Raw genomic sequence first — 22,387 nt, 5'->3', positions numbered from 1 at the left:
CTGTGTCCTAAATAACCAGTGATTATATATATATATATATATATATATATATATATATATATATATATATATATATATATATATATATATATATATATATATATATATAAAAAAGATACACAACTTAATCCAGAGTGCTCCTATGCATGGATGTGTTCAAAATTCATATGTTAATAATATGTGAATTAATCTTAAAACGAAAGTGCTTATGTGCATAGGTGATATACAACTATATCACTGGCAAGCCTGCCATTATTGTCCTGCACCGATCTCAGCCCGGCCCTCCCCTCCTGTCCATCACAAGTGTTTGTATGCGATATCACATGGGATGGACAAGAGAGGAGGTCAGCTAGGGATCAGTGCATCAGATACAATACAGCAGCTTCCTTGTGTTACTCTGCATGGCCCCATGTACTGCGCTGTTCTCTCCTGGCCTCCCAGTACTGTCCTCTTTTGGCCCTCCCCCATTACTATGCAGTGCTCCTGGCTCCCCTGTACTGTTGCCTCCCGTTGAGCCCCCTTTTCCCTGCGCTGTTCCCATCCTGATGTTGTGCCCTGCTAACCCCCTGTACACTGCTCATCTCAAGCTTGACCCACAATTGAACATCTGTGAAGAAAACCAAGCACAAGTTTCACATTAATAAGAGGTTGTAAACCCGATAAAAACAAAACAACAAAACACACACCTGTAAGACAAAGGCATAATGAGCTAGTATGCATCGCATACTAGCTCATTATGAAATACTTACCTTAGAATGAAGCCCTGCAGTGGAGCCCGCATATCGCTGAGACGGCCAAATTCTTCCCCGCTGTTTCTTCCGTATTTGCGGGCTCCGGAGCTGCGATTGTCCAGAGCTGTGATGACCTCACTCCTGCGTATATGCAAGTGAGCCGACCGGTAACGGCACAGGGCCCTGAAGAAATGGCATGAGCGGCCATTCCTTTGGAACGCATGCGCGGCATATATAGTAAATATGTCCTAAACCATGGAAGTTTAGGAGATATTTACAGTACCTACAGATAAGCTTTGTTATAGGCTTACCTGAAGATTTTACTTCCTCTTTAAGAGGTATTATTTAACCACTTAAAGAGGAGCTCTATCCAAAAGGGGATGCTCGGCTTGTTTGCCCCCCCCGCAAGCATTTTTTTGCTATTCGGTACTGCACTAATTTAACTGGCAATTGCGCAATGGGACTGTGATTGTTTGGCTGGCAATCAGATACTGGGTGAGAACTAACAGAAATCACCAGTGACACTAATACAGTGATCAGTTCTAATACCATACACTTTCACTGTACTAATGACACTGGCTGGGAAGGGGTTAACATCTAGGGGCAATGAAAGGGTTACCTGTGTGCCTAACAATGTGCAATATGTGCTGCTTTTACCAATAGATGTGTCTGATTTAGCCACATTGCTGCTCTCTGTATAGAGCCCTGTGTTGTTCGTAAACACAGGGCTCCGTGCTGCGATTCTCTAAGCCAATCAGCATCTGCCGGCCATAAATCATTGGGGAGCCAGAGGGGGCATGTGCCCCATGCGCCGCTGTCCCCATGCTCCAAGGGTCTGGTGCGGGCTCCCTGTCACATCTGGACAGGAGGGGCTGCATTTACTAGAACCAATTGGTTGTATTTTCCTCCCACAGAAGCAGGCTGGCTTCTCCGCCTCTCCCTCCCATTCAGCGGCTGCAAGAGAAAAATATGAAACCGAGTCTTCCGCAGGGTTAAGAAAAGTCTACCACTTAGCTATAAAAATGAAAAAGTGTTCCGAGATCTCATACTTTTTGCCAAGGGTCCCTCGAAGGTAAAAAGGTTGAGAAACCCTGAATTAAAAGTGATATCGGCAAGAAAAGTTCAAGAGTGATTTTGCCTTTTGGAAAGAAATATACAGTCAAGGATGAAAAAAAAATCAAATTACACTCAGCACAAAGGCATAAATAAAAATTATAAATATGTTTTGACAAATAAAAAAATCCACATATTTTATTTTCGCTAGAAATTAGAATGAAAAGGAGTTAGAACCTCTATCAAGTGTTTACTGCTGTCTGTGTCCTCACTTGAGAGCTACTCCCTCCATTCTATTGTGTTCCTGAGAGAAGAATCAAGGATAATTTCTCCAAAAGGAACATAGCATTAAAAGCACATTTACTGGTTTCGTAGGAAGAGTTAGAATGAACATTTGTCAAGTGTCTTTACTGGAAAGATTGCCATACTTTTTTTTTTTTGAGTCACAGGAATTGAGGTGGATCTCACCAATGGGGGCACAGACAGCAACACCTGACAAAGGGTTCAAATTCTTCATAAACTAGCCATCTAAAAAAAAACTGGGAATATCTTGCCAATATTGTTTTAAAAAAGAAAAGCTGCACAATAAATCTGAGCAAGACATACAAAAGAATGAAGTGATTTCTTTTTGATGGAATTATATTCCAAGTTTACAGTTCTGCTTGGTAATATTTTGACCATACACAGCAATAGTGATCACATAGGAAAGTGAAAAGCTAACAACACATAATGTAAGACTTACAGGTGTATGCTACAATTCCTTCTTCCACTGCTTTCTCTTTATTTCTCCGGTCATTTGTTATTAAAATCACTTGTAGATTTTTGTTTTTTTGTGAACGCTGCAAGTGCTTATTGTACCATTTTACTGCAGTTCTAATTGCCCTGTCGTTCCGATCATTAGCATTCTCTCCTTGTTCTTGTTCTATGTAGGTCTCCCTGTCATGTAAATGAAGAGCACATTACTAAAATGGCTTTTGTATCTAAACAGTTAATGCAACTGTTACCTAAAAACAGTTAGGCTAACCATGCCTTCATCTTGTTAAAAAAAAAATAAAAAAAAAAAAATAAACCTTATATACACACACATTTTATATATATATATATATATATATATATATATATATACACACACACACACACACACACATATATATACACACACACACACTTTTTTACAATGCTTAGAATAGAAATGATGCTTAGTTGTAATTTCCAAACAGTAGTGGGAATAAGCGTGGACTACTAATAGTGGAAGATGTAATAACAGTGTAGGATGTAACCAATCAGAATCATTGCTGTCAACCCAATTCCTTTACTTGGTTACTGCTCAGACATTAAACAGCAGGAGCAAAAATAACTCAAAAGTCACCTTTATTTATGGCTAGAGGAGCTTTATTGAAGAATACATTACTAAACATCCCTAGAATGCACTTTGGCATGAGAAAGTATGCAAAATGCACAGTTTGTGAGTGTTCAAAAACCTCCACTAGCCATAAAAATGAACAGTGCTTCTCTGGCATCTTCTTCCCAAAGACCGGGTACTGTGCAAAATGTAACTGTGCCACACATCAAACACCAGAAATATAAAAACAAAGATAAGATCAGTCCTAAGAAGAAAAAAAAAAAAAAAAAGGCCGCTGGTATCCTGTGTTTTGATAAGGCATAAAATGATAGTGAAATAATATTATGAACAGCGCTGGTCTAACCCACCCTCTATTGCTATCAACCACTGGTGTCCCTTAACCACTTCAGCCACGGAAGAATTTACCCCCTTCCTGACCAGGGCACTTTTTGTGATACGGCACTGCGTCGCTTTAACTGACAGTTGCACGGTGTGACATTGCACCAAACAAAATTTTTTCCCCATGAATAGAGCTTTCTTTTGGTGGTATTTGGTGGTACAGGGAGCAGTAGATCTCCGTTTTGTGACTAGGCAGAATGGGGAAATGCCTTGTTTACGTAGGCATCTCCCTGATCTGCTGCTCCATGACAACGGACATTGAGTCCATGGGTCCTGCGGGCACGATCATGGGCACGCACGCCCATAATGCTGCTTCTTAAAGGGGACGTGCCTGTACGCCCATTGTGCAGCCGTGTCATTGTGTCGATGTAGATCGTTGTGCACTGCTTGCAAGTGGTTAACCCCCCCCCCTCCGGCGGTATAATTACAGTACGTCAGATTTTTGCATCTCAAGGCGGTACAATGTTTTGCATAGAAATTTGTCATTTTATATTGTAGGCCTGTAATTCTTAGAAATACCACACTTAAATCTGTCCAAACAAGAGTCTAGTAGACATCCCAAGTATGATAAAGTTTGAAACACAAAATCATAAATTATAATATAATAAATAACTAGAAATAATTATATAGGGGCAAGGGGGACAAGGCAAGTACGCTGCAAAAGGATCCTGAGATGGAATCCTGAGTGTGGTGTGGGGTCACCGCTAATGGTACTGAAATTTAACCCCGAGCCACACTCGGGATTACCGCCAGGGTGGTTAAAGTGGTTGTAAACCACTACACACCTGGGCAAAGGCAAAGGCATAATGTGCTAGTATGCATCGCATACTAGCATGATGTGTGAAACTTACCTCAAAACAAAGCTCTCCAGTGATCTGCTGTCATCAGGGCTCTGGCTCTGTGAATGTCTGGAGTCACGGTGACGTCACTCCCAAGCATGCACGTGGGAGCTGCCATTCACAGCGCACTGCTCTGAAGAAACGGCACAGGCGGCCGTTCCTTCAGAGCGCATGCATCAGTGCTGTAACTGGCTGCACAGACAGTAAAAATCTCCTAAACAGAACATGTTTAGGAGATATTTACACTACCTATATTTAAGCCTTGAAATAGGCTTACTTATAGGTAAAAATTAAAGATGAAGTTTACTTCCTTTTTAATGCTTCATCATACAATATTCTGCAATCCTAAACAATATGCTAATACATATCATAAAAAAAAAAAAAAAATTAATATGCAAAACATATCACATCACAAAGTGTAAAACCATATAATATATAAAACAATCCCAAAATATAAAGTGCTCTAGTGCAATAATCAAAAATGTAATCACTTTAACCACTTAAGGACTGAGCCTCTTTTTGACACTTGTTGTTTATTATTAGTTATAATATTTTTTTTTTTTGCTAGAAAATTACTTAGAACCCCAAAAACGTATTTTTTTCAGACACCCTAGAGCAGGGATATGCAATTAGCAGATCTCCAGCTGTTGCAATACTACAAGTCCCATCATGCCTCTGCCTCTGGGTGTCATGCTTGTGGTTGTCAGAGTCTTGCTATGCCTCATGGGAATTGTAGCTCTGCAACAGCTGGAGGTCCGCTAATTGCATATCCCTGCCCTAGAGAATAAAATGGCGATTGTTGCAATACTTTGTCACACCGCATTTACGCATCGGTCTTACAAGCGTAATTTTTGGGGGAAAATAATTTTTTTTTACTTAAAAAAAAGACAACAGTAAAGTTAGCCCAGTTTTTTCAGATTGTAAAAGATAATATTACAACGAGTAAATTGATACCAAACATGTCATGCCTCAAAATTGCGCCTGCTCGTGGAATGGTGAAACTTTGACCCTTAAAAGTCGGCATAGGCGGCATTTAAAATGCCTACAGGTTACCAGTTTTGCGTTACCGTTTTCATATGCAGGTGTCACCTACGTATGTGTTCGCTTCTGCGTGTGAGCTTAGTGGGACAGGGTGCTTTAATTATTTTTTTCTTTTTTACACTGTCCTTATATATATATATATATATATATATATATATATATATAAATAAATAATCACTTTTAGGCCTATTACAAGGAATGTAAACATCCCTTGTAATAGAAAAAAAAAGGCATGACAGGACCCCTTAAATGTGAGATCTGGGGGGTCAAAAAGACCTCAGATCTCATATTTACACTTAAATGCAATAAAAAATAAAATAAAAAATGAATCGTCTTTTTTTTTTTGCAATAAAAATTTCCCCTTTAAGACCATTGGGCGGAAGTGACGTTTGACGTTGCTTCCGCCATCTAATGTTAAGGAACCAAGTGGGGGCCACCTTTCTCTCACTCAGCTCCAGGCCTGTCAGGGGGGAGGACGTGATGGTTAGCGCTGGAGACGACCAGAGTGCAATGGGAGAGGCCCCCTCCCACCCCCGATAAAAGTGATCTTGTGGCGAATATGCCGCCGAGACCACTGTTACCTTTAAGAGAACTGCCCACCGTTGCTGAAAATACTGGGGTTATGTCAGCTAGCTGCTGCCTTAACGGTATTTAGCATCAAAGTAATGACGTACAGCTACTGCGATTTGTGGTAATGCATGCCCTAAAAATAAACTGCCAGAAAATCTGTGTGATTTCCAATATCAAAAGTCTCAAAATCTTCCAATTTTGCATGACGAAATGCATAGGGAAGGGCAAGGATGCGAACGTCACCACAGACACCAAATCATACTGGAGGTTTGGGTTTCTGACCAGGGATGATCAGCTAAATGAATGATACTCTAGTGTCAGGCGAACACTTCATACATGCAAGTGAAATTCTTTATTATATTTTAATAAGTTTTCACAAGATGGAAGCTGCCTTCTTTCCATCTTCCCTTTCTATTCTCCCTATGTATAGTGATTATCTATGTAAGAGGTGGTAACACAAGACGCCAAGTCTGGATTGGAGTGGAGCCAGTGATTAGATAGTAGATAGAGTTGGTTTATAATCTGACCAGCCTGTACTTTTGGCGAGTATGATTTAGTGAGAGTGGTGACGGATCACACCGGGTGTTGCACAGTGGTGAAGTCAAATCACTTTGGACAAAACACTATATTGGAAGATTTTGGGACTTTTGATATTGGAAATCATACAGATTTTCTTGCAGTTTATTTTTAGAACATTCTTTAAAGTGATGATATATTTAATTATTGCACTAGAGCACTTTATATTTTATATTTTGGGATTGTTTACATCTTAAATTGTTTTGCACAGGGTTTATTTGCACTTTATGATGTGATATGTTTTGCAAGTTAATTTTTTTTTATTTGTTTATGCTATGTATTAGCATATTGTGTGCCAAAGCATTAAGGGACACCAGTGGTTGATAAGAATAAAGGATAATAGGGTGGATTAGACCAGCACTGCAAATAATATTATTTCACTATCAAAGACACAGTAGGACAGATGCACTTGATGTACCAGTAGGTTTTTGACATGGTCAAGCAACAGCTTGACTGAAAGGATGAGCTTCTAAAAGAATCAAATATTTCCTTGGCTAAACCTGAAGTTCTAGTGCTTGCAATGAAGAATTACCAACGTTGTGTTGTCAACAGGATCCTAGAAAAATCTTTACTGCAGAGATGGCCCATCCTCCTGTCTCTGAACCTCTGGCACTGCGGGGGTTAATAGCTTTGCATCTTCTGCGAACCTGCCGTGGAAAACTTTTTGATGAGGACCTGCCCTCTCGCCTGTCATTGAGACAAGTTATTTCAGCTCTTTCACTGCCCCCCCCAAAAAAATAAAAAAAAAATGATCTTCCCCATTCACAGATTGCGTTACAAGAGGTGCTTCTTCATCTATCTTTTTCACAAAACAGCCAAGGTTTTAAAACCCTTGAAGTTCAAAGACGGGAAGAGAACAGGTTGAGGAAAAAAAAAAAAAAAAACACACAACACACTGCTATAGCCGTTTTGTGGGGAAAAAAAAAAAAGAATCTGTTATTTTTACCGATGGTACTCATTGCTGAACGTGTAGAAGTACTTGTCGGAGTTACTAGTAAGATCCCGGATTCGTTTGTAAACTGGAGCACTGCGACGCCTAACTTCCTGGAGTACTATCTGCAGTAAGATCACATTGTGGATAACTGGGTCTTCGAGAACATCAATCTAAACAAAAAGTATACAATGCATTACAAAAAAAATACTTATGCTTCCAACTATTACAAGCAAGTGTAAACAATTTCATTATATCCAGACATTTACTTTGTGCAATTGAAACCACACAATAAGTTACAGAAAAACTGTAAGGCTGATGACATATGAGCATTTTTTTTGGCAGAAATGGATCACTTACAAACATTCAAAACAAGAGATAAACAGGGATATGTAACTAGCAATGCAATCTCTAGAATTGGTGACAATTTGCTGTTTGGCTCTGCTACAAATCTCTCCCATTCAATAATGTGTAATTAAGCATAGCGATTGCTGCAACCTTTCAGAGAAATGCAATAAAAGCCATAGTCCCTAGCAATTTTGTTGCAAAGCTGAAACAATGAATGTTAATCGTAGAGCGACAAATCAGGCTGTCTCTTGTATGTCCCTGAGTCTCACTATCCTAGAAGGTACCAGAAGCAGATTAGGTCCATTACCTCTCCTAGGTGAAATAGGCATCTTATACTCATATTTGTATTTATTCAAATGGAAATTTCATGCTGGACAATATACCACTTACCAGAATGTAACCTGTAGAAATTCTAAGATATTAATACATTCATAAACTGTATTTCAGGGAGGGCAGTTACAGGGTAGCAAACATTGTGACATATGATCGGTCGCTCCTCAGGGACCTGAAAAGAGACTGCACAGTAGTCTGGAGATCTCTTTTTACCATCAAACAAGGAACATCAGCCAAGATATACGAGAGTCACTGATCCATCTTATGCTTATTGACTGGACTCTGCTGAACTCAGAATCAGGACCCTGTTAAGTACTTTTAAAACCCTTTGTTTTTTTTTTTGCATTGTCTCTTTTCCGTTGTAACACATTTTGTTGTAAATATTCTGTTTGTGCCGTTTTACCTGTTTTTTTGTTATTAAACCATATTTCAAAATTGCTAATACAGTCTCTCACGCACTAAGCCAGAACTTGCTACTATATGACAAATCTCTTTATTTATTAAAAAGTCATAATTGTTATTGTGAAAGTTTTATATTTACAATAAAAAACTTTATTATTCTGGCCGATGAAATGAATTAACGCTCAAACGCATTACCCGCGTTTACAAGCGTCAAGCATTTTTTCTGCCAAAATATTGTTGCCAGGAGGAAAGGAGCCTAGAAGAGTTAGCAAGACCTGTTTGCATCAGTCATTATTGATGATGGGTCTTTGCTGGAGATACATCAATGGATTATTTAAAGCACACTGGTGTTTTGCAAGATATACAGTTTGGTACTTTTATGATTTGATTGATGGGCTTTATATTATCATTTTTAGAATACTGGTATGTATAAAGAAATTCTGGTATTAACAGGTGATGCAATTGTATTTTTATAGCTCTCAATACTGCTATTGAACCTACCCTATCACAGATCATGCATTCCCTACAAGACTGCAAGGCCTTGCTGAGAACTCAAAGAGAACCATCCACACGGTTGTTTTCTTCCTGAAACAAGATGTCCAGAACCTAACAAGGAAATAGAGCTGCAGAGGAAAGCATCAGCACACTGGAAGCTCCAGTCTGCCACCGTAAGGGATGCTTCCTGCGAGATGGTGTCTCTCAGGTCGAAGCTGGATGACTTGTGGGAGAAAAAGATTGAGACAAAACAACCGTTTTGTTGGATACCCAGAACCTCTCCGGAACGATTCCTTACCTCATACTTAAAAAGCACGCTGGGGATAATGCCCTTGAAATATCATTCACCATAGAGCACGCCCATCCCATGTCACTTCACCCTCTACAACTGAGCGCTCCTATGCTTCTTTTAAATTGCAAGGCAAGGTTATCATCCTTAAAGGAGTTGTAAAGACAGAAGGTTTTTTTTATTTCAATGCATTCTATGCATTAAGATAAAAAAACCTTCTGTGTGTAGCAGCCTCCCCAGCACCCCACAATTACCTACCTGGCCTCCTCTCTCTAGAAATGTCCACGATTCCCTCAGCCATCCAGTACACTCCTCCTGATTGGCTGAGACAGACCAGCTGTGCTATTGGCTACTGTGGCTGTCAAAGTCAGTCATCCAATCGGGAGAGGAGGTGGGGCCAGGCCGAGGCTCCTTGTTTAAATGGATACATGGAGCTCTGACTCCATTTGGGTGACAACCTGTAACAAGCTGCTGGCTGAGGGGCACTCAAAGGAGGGAGGGGCTAGGAGGGGCTAGGAGCAGCAAAGAGGGACCCGAGAAGAGGAGGATCTGTGCTGCTCTGTGCAAAACCAACTGCACAGAGAAGGCAAGCTTAACATGTTAGTAATTCTTATTTATTTTTAAAAGTGAGTCTTTACAATCACTTTAAGCAAAGTTCTCCCAAGATACATGCAGCCTTAAAGAGAAATCTGATTACCATCTACCCCAATGTCTTGGCAGATGTTTAGAAGCAAAGGGCCTCATACTTTGAAGTAAAAAATTACACCTTCAAGATAAAGGTCTGCAATACACTATACCTTAACCCGCCAAGCTCTGATTGATCTCTGAGGGGAAAGCAATTTTCTTCTCATCCCTGAAGGAAGCTACGACCTGGCTGGATGAGACCTTTGGACTCTCACTCTATAATAACCGCTCATGAATAAATCAGATGAGTATTCCAAGTCTTATGCTGTCTCCATTCCTATCTGTTTAATTTTTACTTCCTTGGTAACATTTATTATAGCAGTATTTAGGTCAAACATATTCCTTGTCATGTATAAGAAAGTTTGAATAGAAGCAAATACAAGTTACATGAATACTACATATTTAATCAATTCATATACATGGGGATTCCCCCATTAAATTCTGCAGTAACATGATTATCTAGCTCATAATGGGAGAAAGCCAAAGCCTCACAGTTCATAAAGTCTTAGTGAGCCAAGACATAGTGGTAAATAAAGCTGCTGACACAAGCACATTAGCTTGGAAGATGTACCTGATGCAACCAGTAGTCCAACACCTTAAAGTGGACCTTCCGCTCATTGGAATCCTCCCCCCCTTCGGCGCCACAATTGGCACCTTTCAGGGGGGAGGGGGGTGCAGGTACCTGTACAGTACAGGTATCTGCACCCAATTCCCGGGATAGCTCTCTGCAGAAAGGGGCGTAGATTACACCCCTTTCCGAAAGTCCCCCGCTGCCTGCTGGGAAACACACAGATCCCAGAGGCAGCGGGTCCATCCTTATTGCGCAGCGCGACTCGCGCATGCGCAGTAGGGAACCGGGAAATGAAGCCGAAAGGCTCCACTTCCTGATTCCCATACCCAAGATGGCGGCGGCAGCACCCGAGAGACGATCGAGAGATCGGCTTCGGGTGCCGACATCGCGGGCACGCTGGACAGGTAAGTGTCACTATTTTAAAAGTCAGCAGCTGCAGTATTTGTAGCTTCTGGCTTTAAAAAAAAAAAACAAAAAAAAAAAAAACGCGGACTCCCGCTTTTAAGTGATACTAAACACACACTGCTTAATTTACATTGGCCCTACTATTTCTGTATGTGGACAATGACACTGCAATTATTTTATTAAACAAAAACATCCAAGTACCCTTTTCTTTATCGATATACAGCTGTCACATGGCCCAGATCTTTCCCAGTTTGTCTGCAGGGAAACATAAGCAGGAGGAGCTTCTAGTACTAGCTGCTGGTCACGTTTTTAGAAAAGAAATAAAAAAACTTTGTTTTAAAATTGTCATATTTGAAAATCAAATCTTTATTATTTGAAGATAACATGGTGTGGGGGCAGATTTCAGCCCATTTGCAGGCTATGTCACACCCCTCCAGCCTGTGTTTTAGAATAAGAAGAATGCGAAGTCACAATCTACATGTAATAATCTGCCCCCATTGTGTTTAGCTAGTTACTAGACATTAGGGGTGCCACGGATCAAAAAACTCATGGATCGGATCATTCCTCGGATCAGAGTCACAGATCGGATCATTTTTTGGATCAGCAAATAATAATTGAATTTGCAAAAACCTGTTAAAATTCCACCACCATATAGTCCCCACTGTAATCTCCACGTCATCTCCCCTACTGTAATATTGGCAGAGTATGGCTGGGTATGGCAGGGTATGGAGGGATGGCTGTGAATGCAATTGTCACAGATCCAGCCCACAGTGCTGCTGCCATCCGATCCCTCCCCTCCACTGTACAGATCAGTACACAGAGGGGAGAGAGGAACCGGCGTCGTGACATGATGCCAGTTTGTTTACAAGTGATCGCTCCGTCATTTGACAAAGCGATCAAGTGGTAAACGGCCGTCAGGTGTACCAAGATGGGCGCCGCTCCAGAGCTAGGCTGAAGCCGCTGCCTTTCCTAAGGCCAAGACAGCGGAACGCTCCACGGATCACGTGGTGTGTCGATCCGAACAGGTTGACCCATTCGGATCACGGATCGATCCGTTGCAGCCCTACTAGACATGGAGGAGGGGAGGGAGTGGGCTGTCATTTACCACTGTGAATACACCCATATATATGGAACGTTATAGTCGCATAGGCTGCTCAGATATGACAGCGAGGAAATGCTCAGCGTAGAAACTAACTAAAAACTGAGCATGTGCAGAGTTGCCACCACAGGTGCAAAATCCCTAGCTGAATATGGGATATGGAAAGAAGGCAGAGGAAAGGGGGGGATCAGCTAGCTGCAGAGGGTGCCCTCCTGTTCCTCCTTACGCAACAAAGTGGAGGAGTTGGAACCCGACAAGCTAAGTAAGAGAGAGCTCTACTAGAACCTCTGTGTCCATGGGGATAGCAGTTTCTCCTTAAGCAGGGAAGAGACTTTGAGAAAGCTGAGAGGGCAACAGGGAAGGCAGGTCCCACAACTAGGATACTAACAAAAGTTAATGCCAACCAAGAAAAGCCCAGATAAGCAACCCCTCCAGGTCCAATGCCCCTGAAATCATAAGAGCTCATATACTGGGATGCCCCTGCAAAAAACACGTAAGCTTGAGAGAAAATAAATGGTTTTGATGTTCCTGTTGAACTGGAGGAACCACAAAAACGGAGATGAATATGCTATTTTTATTGACTGGTGATAGGTTACCTGTTTTAGGTAGGGTGAGCCTCTATCTCATGTGCTGTCCTGAGAGATGATTTGGGGGGGGAGGGGTATTTTTCTTCCTATTAAACATCTTATTAACCCTTAGTTTACCCCAGCATTAACTCTTTCTTCCCATTAGTAGTTTCTCTGGTGATTTTTTTTATATATATTTTTTTTTTCAACCAGTAACATTTAAACACATTTTTTTTGTGCTTAGATAGCGAATTATTGAGTGCCGTAATAAAAAGAACAGAAGTTACCATTTAACAGATGACTACAACCACTTGATTTACTTTTAGCAACTGCCTTATAATGGGGAAGAAAGCATGAGTAAAAATCTGTTCAGCCTGTTCCCACCTTTCTCTGGGACAACAAAAACTACATGAAGGCACCAAAAGATTGAAAGGAGACAAATACAGAACAAGTGAAAGCATCAGTAAGTACCTTGCATTGCTTAAAAATGATTGCTTTATTTAAACAAATGTCATACCTGGTGAAGCAACACATTAGTGTCAGGCAAAACGTAGTGGGGAAATGGACAAAGAGAACTTTCCATATGGGTATCCTGACGGAGGACTGGGTTCTCCTGTTTGCACTCAGTACAGCCCTGGAAACCACAGGTAATATCATCCCTCAAGTAATGCTCTCTGACAATTTTTAAAATTCCGCCCGAGCGCGTCTTCTTCACAAAGGTCTTGGATTTCAACATTTTTTAGCTGAAAGGGATATTTATAGAAAGAACTTAAGTCACAGTTAAACATAAAAAGAAAAGGCATATAAATGCACATAAAATTCTGGGAATGTTCATTATCAGAGAGAGCAGATACTTACAGAATACAGACAAGGACTATGGGCATGGCGCAGGAGCTGGTCAGGGGCTGAGGACATGGCACAGGAGCTGGTCAGGGGCTGAGGATATGGCGCAGGAGCTGGTCAGGGGCTGAGGATATGGCGCAGGAGCTGAGGATATGGCGCAGGAGCTGGTCAGGGGCTGAGGATATGGCGCAGGAGCTGGTCAGGGGCTGAGGATATGGCGCAGGAGCTGGTCAGGGGCTGAGGATATGGCACAGGAGGGACATGGCACAGATGCTGAGGACATGGCGCAGGAGCTGGTCAGGGGCTGAGGACATGGCGCAGGAGCTGGTCAGGGGCTGAGGACATGGCGCAGGAGCTGGTCAGGGGCTGAGGACATGGCGCAGGAGCTGGTCAGGGGCTGAGGACATGGCGCAGGAGCTGGTCAGGGGCTGAGGACATGGCGCAGGAGCTGGTCAGGGGCTGAGGACATGGCGCAGGAGCTGGTCAGGGGCTGAGGACATGGCGCAGGAGCTGGTCAGGGGCTGAGGACATGGCGCAGGAGCTGGTCAGGGGCTGAGGACATGGCGCAGGAGCTGGTCAGGGGCGGAGGACATGGCGCAGGAGCTGGTCAGGGGCGGAGGACATGGCGCAGGAGCTGGTCAGGGGCGGAGGACATGGCGCAGGAGCTGGTCAGGGGCGGAGGACATGGCGCAGGAGCTGGTCAGGGGCGGAGGACATGGCGCAGGAGCTGGTCAGGGGCTGAGGATATGGCGCAGGAGCTGGTCAGGGGCTGAGGATATGGCGCAGGAGCTGGTCAGGGGCTGAGGACATGGCGCAGGAGCTGGTCAGGGGCTGAGGACATGGCGCAGGAGCTGGTCAGGGGCTGAGGACATGGCGCAGGAGCTGGTCAGGGGCTGAGGACATGGCGCAGGAGCTGGTCAGGGGCTGAGGACATGGCGCAGGAGCTGGTCAGGGGCTGAGGATATGGCGCAGGAGCTGGTCAGGGGCTGAGGATATGGCGCAGGAGCTGAGGATATGGCGCAGGAGCTGGTCAGGGGCTGAGGATATGGCACAGGAGGGACATGGCACAGATGCTGAGGACATGGCGCAGGAGCTGGTCAGGGGCTGAGGACATGGCGCAGGAGCTGGTCAGGGGCTGAGGACATGGCGCAGGAGCTGGTCAGGGGCTGAGGACATGGCGCAGGAGCTGGTCAGGGGCTGAGGACATGGCGCAGGAGCTGGTCAGGGGCTGAGGACATGGCGCAGGAGCTGGTCAGGGGCTGAGGACATGGCGCAGGAGCTGGTCAGGGGCGGAGGACATGGCGCAGGAGCTGGTCAGGGGCGGAGGACATGGCGCAGGAGCTGGTCAGGGGCGGAGGACATGGCGCAGGAGCTGGTCAGGGGCGGAGGAGCTGGTCAGGGGCTGAAGACATGGCGCAGGAGCTGGTCGGGGGCTGAGGACATGGCGCAGGAGCTGGTCAGGGGCTAAGGACATGGCGCAGGAGCTGGTCAGGGGCTAAGGACATGGCGCAGGAGCTGGTCAGGGGCTGAGGACATGGCGCAGGAGCTGGTCAGGGGCTGAGGACATGGCGCAGGAGCTGGTCAGGGGCTGAGGACATGGCGCAGGAGCTGGTCAGGGGCTGAGGACATGGCGCAGGAGCTGGTCAGGGGCTGAGGACATGGCACAGGAGCTGGTCAGGGGCTGAGGACATGGCGCAGGAGCTGGTCAGGGGCTGAGGACATGGCGCAGGAGCTGGTCAGGGGCTGAGGACATGGCGCAGGAGCTGGTCAGGGGCTAAGGACATGGCGCAGGAGCTGGTCAGGGGCTGAGGACATGGCGCAGGAGCTGGTCAGGGGCTGAGGACATGGCGCAGGAGCTGGTCAGGGGCTGAGGACATGGCGCAGGAGCTGGTCAGGGGCTGAGGACATGGCGCAGGAGCTGGTCAGGGGCTGAGGACATGGCGCAGGAGCTGGTCAGGGTCTGAGGACATGGTGCAGGAGCTGGTCAGGGGCTGAGGACGTGGCGCAGGAGGGACGTGGCGCAGGAGCTGGTCAGGGGCGGAGGACATGGCGCAGGGGCTGGACTACACTACACGTGTAGTCATTTATTGGAATGAAAGAAGAATTGTATTGTACTTTAGACACATACTTTACGCAGGATTTAATGCAAAATATACACCTATGCCTGTGTGAATGAGCCCGAACACAGCTGGCTGCATTGCTTCCAGTTCTTCTATAACACAGCATGTGGACTACAGTACAATAATGTTGATCACATTCATACATACATCATTAATGTTTAGATGTATATCAGTCAGAGCTGACCACAAGCTCCGCACCGCTCAACGCAATAATCAGCCCATTCTGTAACCCAGGAAACATTACAAGATAATCACAATCACCTCCACTGAAGCCTTCTAATATTACCTTCACGTTTTCCTCCCAAATGGCCAGCCTGCACATGCGCAGCACCCACGTGTAGTGAGCGGAAACTCCGTAAAATTCACCAATCAAAGAAAGATTAGTATCAAATCGAGGTGTGATGCGCAAACCCGGAAGACTTGGCTTGTCATGTGATTAAAACAACCAATTAAAACGACGGTTTATTCTTTACGTGAAGCTAAGGATATACACATCTAAAGGAAGAACCTTCCCTCTAGAGCTCTAAAGTCTGTTTATCTAGTGAAAATGGTCAAATGATGCTTGAATGAAAGCGGAGGGGAGGAGTAAAGTGTATCGGGGCGGGCAGGGGAGGAGAGAGGCGGAGATGGGCTGGGCTGAGAAGCACGCATGCGCTGTAGAAGTAGTTGTATGTTGTTAGTTGTAGTGTAGGCGGTTTTAACAGCGGCAAAGAGCATAGAAGGAGTCGGGTATGTACTGCTGGGGACGGAACCTTCTGTGGTCACCGACCCAATACACTGTCCTCCTTTACACATTCTTTTACAGCTATATGTCATTGTTCACCATTTAAAGTGAGTGAGGAGGAGGGATGTCACAGGTGGTCCCTGACCGAGAATAACCAAGGACCACCAGTGTCCGTTGTGACAAGTCTCAGAAAACTTCCCTCTGTTTTAAAACGATATCTAAGAATGTTTTATTTTTTTTGGATGGAGTAGTTGATGGTTAAAGCAGAATTAAAGGGATCTTTACCTTTCCTCCAATAGTTCATGTCCCGCGTTGGCATCTTCTAGCGCTTCTTCATTGGCCAGCACGGGATCGCGGGGAGCCACTCATCCCGGTGTTCTGCCGAGAAAGTTCCGCCTGGCAGATAATGACCCTGTACTGTGCAGGTGCAGTAGGAACCACAACAGAGCCGCCAAAAACAGCCAAAGCTGAACACCTATGAGTCACCTGTACACGGTGCCTGCGTGCCAACACTATTGTAAAAAAACACTCGCGGGCCTCGCTTTGCTTGCCAGGCTTCGGGCACGGCCTCGCTTTGCTTGCCAGGCTTCGGGCACGGCCTCGCTTTGCTTGCCAGGCTTCGGGCACGGCCTCGCTTTGCTTGCCACGCTTCGGGCACGGCCTCGCTTTGCTTGCCAGGCTTCGGGCACGGCCTCGCTTTGCTTGCCACGCTTCGGGCATGGCCTCGCTTCGCTCTGCATATTCATATTCTACCTCTGCATCCACTTGGATGGTGGGGCTTGAACCAGGACTTAGGGCAGAATGTAGTGCGCAGGCGCCGTGTAGAGCTGACAATCAGCTGTTTATCTTCGGAGACTTTCGGCGGCTCTGTAGTCATTCATACTGCGCATGCGCAGTACAGGGGGGTCCTTATCCACCGGGTGGGGGGGAGAACTTTCTCTGCAAGATGCCGGCACACAGGGATCAGCCCAGTGCTGTAAGCTGAACTGCACATGCACAGGTGAGTTTCCATGCCAGAGGTCGCTGCGCACAGGCAGGTAGGTGCGTATTATTGCAGAAAGGACATTGTTTGTCTCTTCTCCAATGACAGCATGACATACCCAGGACTTCAATTCCACTTTAAGGCCTCTTTCACCCTTGTACGACCTGAAAGTTGCATGACTTTGATGCAATGCCTGTGTAATCTTGAGGTCTGTGGACCTCACGTCGCATCAAAGTAGGGCAGCCGTTAGAAATGTTGGGGCCTCCAAAAGGCAGCTTTAAGCCTGCACCCCCTCCCCGACCTAACCACCAACACTCACCAGGGCCCACCCACTGGCCATTCTACTAAATTTGCTCCCTGGCCATCCCACCGAGTCCTTCGATTAACATTCTTACAACTTTAATATATGAAAATAAACCCAATGCAGCAAAGAGAGAGAAAGTTTGGTCAGCAGGACTTTGAATGACCTCATTCAAAGTCCCGCCAACCAAACTTTATCTCTTTTTGTTCATATTTGGGATGGAGACAAATTGCTTATGGTGCCTTGGACCACATCATTCTCTCTCAGTGCAGCAAAGAGACAACCCAATCCAGCAAAGAGACATCCTCACAATCCAGCAAAGAGATGCCCCCCCCCCCGGTATTTTTGGTTGGGGCATGGGTGTCCAGGTTCCTTTGCACACCAGGGCCCCCTACATGTGTATGGGCTGCCCCCCCCCCCCCCCCCCATGGCAGCTCTGAGTGCAGGGACTACGTTGAAGTTGCACAGATATGAATGTTACTCATTGAAAATCATGGGGTACGACTTTTCATGCAATTTTGCAGTCCCAAGTCGCACTAGTGTGAAAGAGGCCTAAAGTGGTATTAAAACCAATGCAAACATTTACTCTATTATATTTCAGCTTTCCAATTCTTAGATGTGATGGCTGTATTAGTTTTCTTTTTTTAGGCTTTCTTTTAGGCTTTGTGTACACTGCTGCTGGTAATTGGAAATTTAGGGGCAGTTGGCATTTCTTTCAGCTGCCCCTGAATTCTTCTCTGTTATCTTATCAGTACTCGCGTTTAACCACGTTTCATCTACAGGCTTTTTTTTTTTTGCCTATTTTGAAAAAAAAATGTTTGTCAAGTTGTATCGTTCAGAAGAGGTTGTAAAAACATCCTGTGTACATGAAGCCTAAAACTCACCCACCTTTTAGACTGGCAAGGCTGTTGTACAAAGGTAAGTCTTATGCTTAAAATGGTTCTAAAGGCTGAAGGTGTGTGTGTTTTTACCTTCATGGTCAGCCCCCCCCAATATTTACCTGAGCCTGATCTCAATCCAGTGATGTGTGGGGTCGAGATGCGCTCTTATGAGTCCAACACACTATTCCCAACACACACATTCTTATAAAAGTGGGTACTGAAGCAACCAACAGCTGGAGGCATAAACAATCAGACCAAGAGTCTTCACCAGCACACCACTCATCTCCAAAATTGTGTCCAAAGCTTTATTCAGTGATCACATCGTTACAGCATACAGCACTGTGCAGGACCCCTTCATCAGGCATCAGATACCTGATGAAGGGGTCCTGTGCGGCACGGAAACGCTGCTGTTTGCTGTAACGATGTGATCGCTGAGTAAAGCTTTGGACCCAATTTTGGAAATGCGTGGTTTGCTGATGAAGTCTCTTGCTCTGTGTGTCTTATGGACACGGAGAGCCGCCTTGGGGGTAAGCACGCAAAAGTGTCCCCATAGCAAGCCGCTTGTCAAGGGAAGGGACCCATAACACTGATGGGGAACCCAAGAGGAGGATTGGGGCTGCTTTGTGCATAACCATTACACAGAGCAGATAAGTATGACATGTTTTTGGGCAGGAAGGGGATGAGTGCCTGATATTGAGGTGGTTGAGTAGTACAGTATGTTTTATATCTTAACTGAGTTCAACTTTAATGTGGAACTAAACCCTCCTCTTCTGTACACCCCGGTGGCTGCCATCTTTGTCTCTGTTGAACTGAAGTTTCCATGGGGCTGCACATGTGATCAGTTATGACACCAGTCGTTTGATGGTTTGACAGTTGGTTGAGATTAAAAGCAAATGTGACAGTTGGCAGTCCCGGCATGCATTCAATGTGCTGTTTTGGGAAACCGTTAAATCATTGAGTTTAGTTTCACTTTAACTATTTGCCGTCCACTCTATAGCCGAAAGACTAATGTCCTCCCTAGCAAGCGCTGTCTGCGCTTCCTGCGATCACGAGTCTATGAGACTCAGCTGATCACAGAATCCGACTAAGGGGTCACCTCTGGCCCCTTACCATGTGATCAGCTGTCAATGACGGATGATCACTTGATGTAAACAGAAGCTCGGTAATCTGTATTTTTTTTTTCCCCTCATGCAGAAAGCTGCGACTGCATTTTTTGTGCCCACCAGTGTCAGCTGCCAGTGCCCACTGTGCCACCTATCACTACCTACCAGTGCCCACAGTGCCATCCATCAATGCCCACCAGTGCTACCAATCAATGACCATCAGTGACACAGATCCATGCTGATCATCACTGCAGCCTCATCAGCGCACATCATTGAAGGAGAAAAATTACCTGTTTTCAAAATTGTATAACTAACTATGAGACAGTTTTTTTGTTTTTTTTAAATTTTTGGTCTTTTTTTGTTCTATTTAGAATTTCTTTTTAAAAAAAAAGCAGGAATTAAATACCACCAAAAGAAAACTCTGTGTGAAAAAAAAATTATAAGAATTTAATTTGGGTACATGATCGCGCAATTGTCATCCAAAGAGTGACAGCGCTGAAAGATGAAAATTGGTCTGGGCAGGAAGGGAGTTTAAGTGCCCAGTAAGCAAGTGGTTAAAGGGGTTGTAAAGGTTCTTTTTTGTTTTCTAAATAGGTTCCTTCAAGCTAGTGCATTGTTGGTTCACTTACCTTTTTTTCCTTCGATTTCCCTTCTAAATGTTTTTTTTCTTTGTCTGAATTTCTCACTTCCTGTTTCTCCTCAGTAAGCTGTTCAGTAAGCTATTCTGGCTGACTAAACACCGCTCGGATGATGGTGTGACGTTTACTGAGGAGAAAGAGAAATTCAGACAAAGAAAAAAAACATTTAGAAGGGAAATCGAAGGAAAAGGTAAGTGAACCAACAATGCACTAGCTTAAAGGAACCTATTTAGAAAATAAAAAACAAACCTTTACAACCCCTTTTAAATGTGTCAGAGATGAACACTGTCAGGTGTGCTGGGGTACATAGAACGTGAGGCTTTTTTAACAGAAAATGTAAAGTATTTTAGGTAACAGTTAAGCGTTCTCGTGGCTTTGTTCAAAAATGTCACAGTCCTCTGTATGTGTGTATATATGTATATGTATATATATATATATATATATATATATATATATATGTATGTATGTATGTATGTATGTATGTGTATATATATATATATATATATATGTATGTGTGAAGTAAAGGTAGGACATTTAAATCTTTAGGTTACTCTCTCGATGGATTGTGTTTAAAAGACCCCAATATTTTCCCCCTGCAGCAGCTGAAAGCTGGCAGGAGAGAGGAGGTGAAGCTAGCTTTCAGCTGCTGAAGGGGGGAAATACAGGGGATCTGTTCCAGTAAATGCCACCCCTCCTATCCAGGTTCCCTTCCTGCCAGGTGGTACAGGGTTTGTTTTAGGATGGAGAGCAGGGGAAGGGGGCAAGTAAATATGTCATTTTACCGGCCCCTTCCTTTTCTGAATGAACACAGTTAGTGATCCATACCAAACAATCACTGTCTATAAATAAAGTGCAACACTAAGCAAATAAAGTGCAGTCTGTGCAATGAAACAATATGTGTGCTCAATGAAAAATTCTAATGGAAACCATAAATCTCAAAACACATTTAAATAAAATGCAATCAATATATGTGATCAATGAAAAAGGTTCAAAAATAGAGACTATGGCTAAGTCTCAAAACACATATGACAGGTTTATAATACATATAATAACGTGCAATCCTGTGCAAACAAAGTTCATATAAGACTAGAAATCCCATAAAGGAATGTGTGTTGAAAATGAAGATCAAACACACGCCAGCGACCCCCCCCCCCCCCCGAATCATACTCGGAGAGGTCAAACAGTGCAGTCAGATCTATGATTCACTGAGGGGAAGCCCGGATGTCCTTTCTAATGGCGCAGATGGTGTATACCAGAAGGCTCACAGTAAATCAGGAAGCAGTATCAGAAGACCATCAATGGAATTCGATGCCAGAGTATATATGAAAAATAAATTGCCTCAACTCGGTGTGATACTGTATCGACATTCAATTTATTAAAAAGTAGTGCACTTACAAAAAAAATGTAGAATTCAAGCATGTAGGCATATCAAAATCCAAACCAATCAGTTTTCCTTATGAAAAATGGCCAAACAGCAATCACGCATGTGCAGTAACGTGTGAACCGGACTCCTACTGATGAGTTTCGTCATAGTTGACGTTATCAGGAGTACGTACACATGCCAAAGACTGCACTATACATACAACCATTGGGAGACGAGGAAGCATTTCCATTGATTGAATAAAATTACCTGTGCAGCCATTAGTAAAAACACATGTCAATCATTCATAGTAAATAGTCCTTCCCGTCAGAAGAGACTAAGTACACAGCGCCATCTTGTGTGCCACAATAAAATAAAAAGTGCCCTAAAAAAGGGATATAAATCAAAAAATATAATATAAAATCAAAAACAAGCGGATACTATTCCCCGTCATCCCAAGAGTACAATACAGACTATTTAGAAGCTTATTTCATTTAAACATTTATTAATAAAAAATATATATTGTATATAGTTGTGAAATTTGATAACAAATCAAATACAAAAATACTGAAAGAATGCTAAAAATATTAAAAAAAATAACTAAAAACATTTATGCATAACATAAGCAAAACATATATATATCCCTAAGGGTATTTCAACCCATCATGTTTAACCTCTGGAGTGGAAGGTAACTCGCTGTGTTCATTCATAAACAAAGCATAGTAAACTATAAATAAACAAGAATACGAATAAACAGGGAG

The 22,387-nt window shown here is 43.8% G+C and overlaps 2 protein-coding genes across 3 annotated transcripts in view; one reads left to right on the top strand and one right to left on the bottom strand.

The window, feature by feature from the left end:
- The window catches only part of DIS3 (DIS3 exosome endoribonuclease and 3''-5'' exoribonuclease), an 87,865-nt gene extending 71,794 nt beyond the window's left edge, over window positions 1–16,071 (bottom strand). The window contains exons 1-4 of one of the 2 annotated variants that reach the window (XM_077483125.1): window positions 15,924–16,071; window positions 13,192–13,417; window positions 7,498–7,655; window positions 2,527–2,720 (exon numbers count right to left, since the gene is read on the bottom strand). In XM_077483125.1, coding sequence (XP_077339251.1) covers window positions 2,527–2,720; window positions 7,498–7,655; window positions 13,192–13,410 — 571 coding nt within the window. In that variant the 5' untranslated portion in view covers window positions 13,411–13,417; window positions 15,924–16,071. The other variant, XM_077483126.1, reaches the window with a different exon arrangement.
- Window positions 16,072–16,267: 196 nt separating this feature from the next.
- PIBF1 (progesterone immunomodulatory binding factor 1) overlaps window positions 16,268–22,387 on the top strand; it is a 294,552-nt gene continuing 288,432 nt past the window's right edge. Inside the window, exon 1 of the mRNA XM_077483123.1 lies at window positions 16,268–16,366. The gene's annotated coding sequence lies outside the window, so the exon portion shown is untranslated. The remainder of the gene's footprint in view (window positions 16,367–22,387) is intronic.

This window comes from Lithobates pipiens, unplaced genomic scaffold, assembly GCF_037356315.1.
Source record: "Lithobates pipiens isolate NorthernLeopardFrog02 unplaced genomic scaffold, aLitPip1_a1.2 Scaffold_16, whole genome shotgun sequence".
NCBI lineage: Eukaryota > Metazoa > Chordata > Amphibia > Anura > Ranidae > Lithobates > Lithobates pipiens.
The sequence above is the reverse complement of the archived record's forward strand: the minus strand, read 5'-3'. Positions and strand labels throughout refer to the sequence as shown.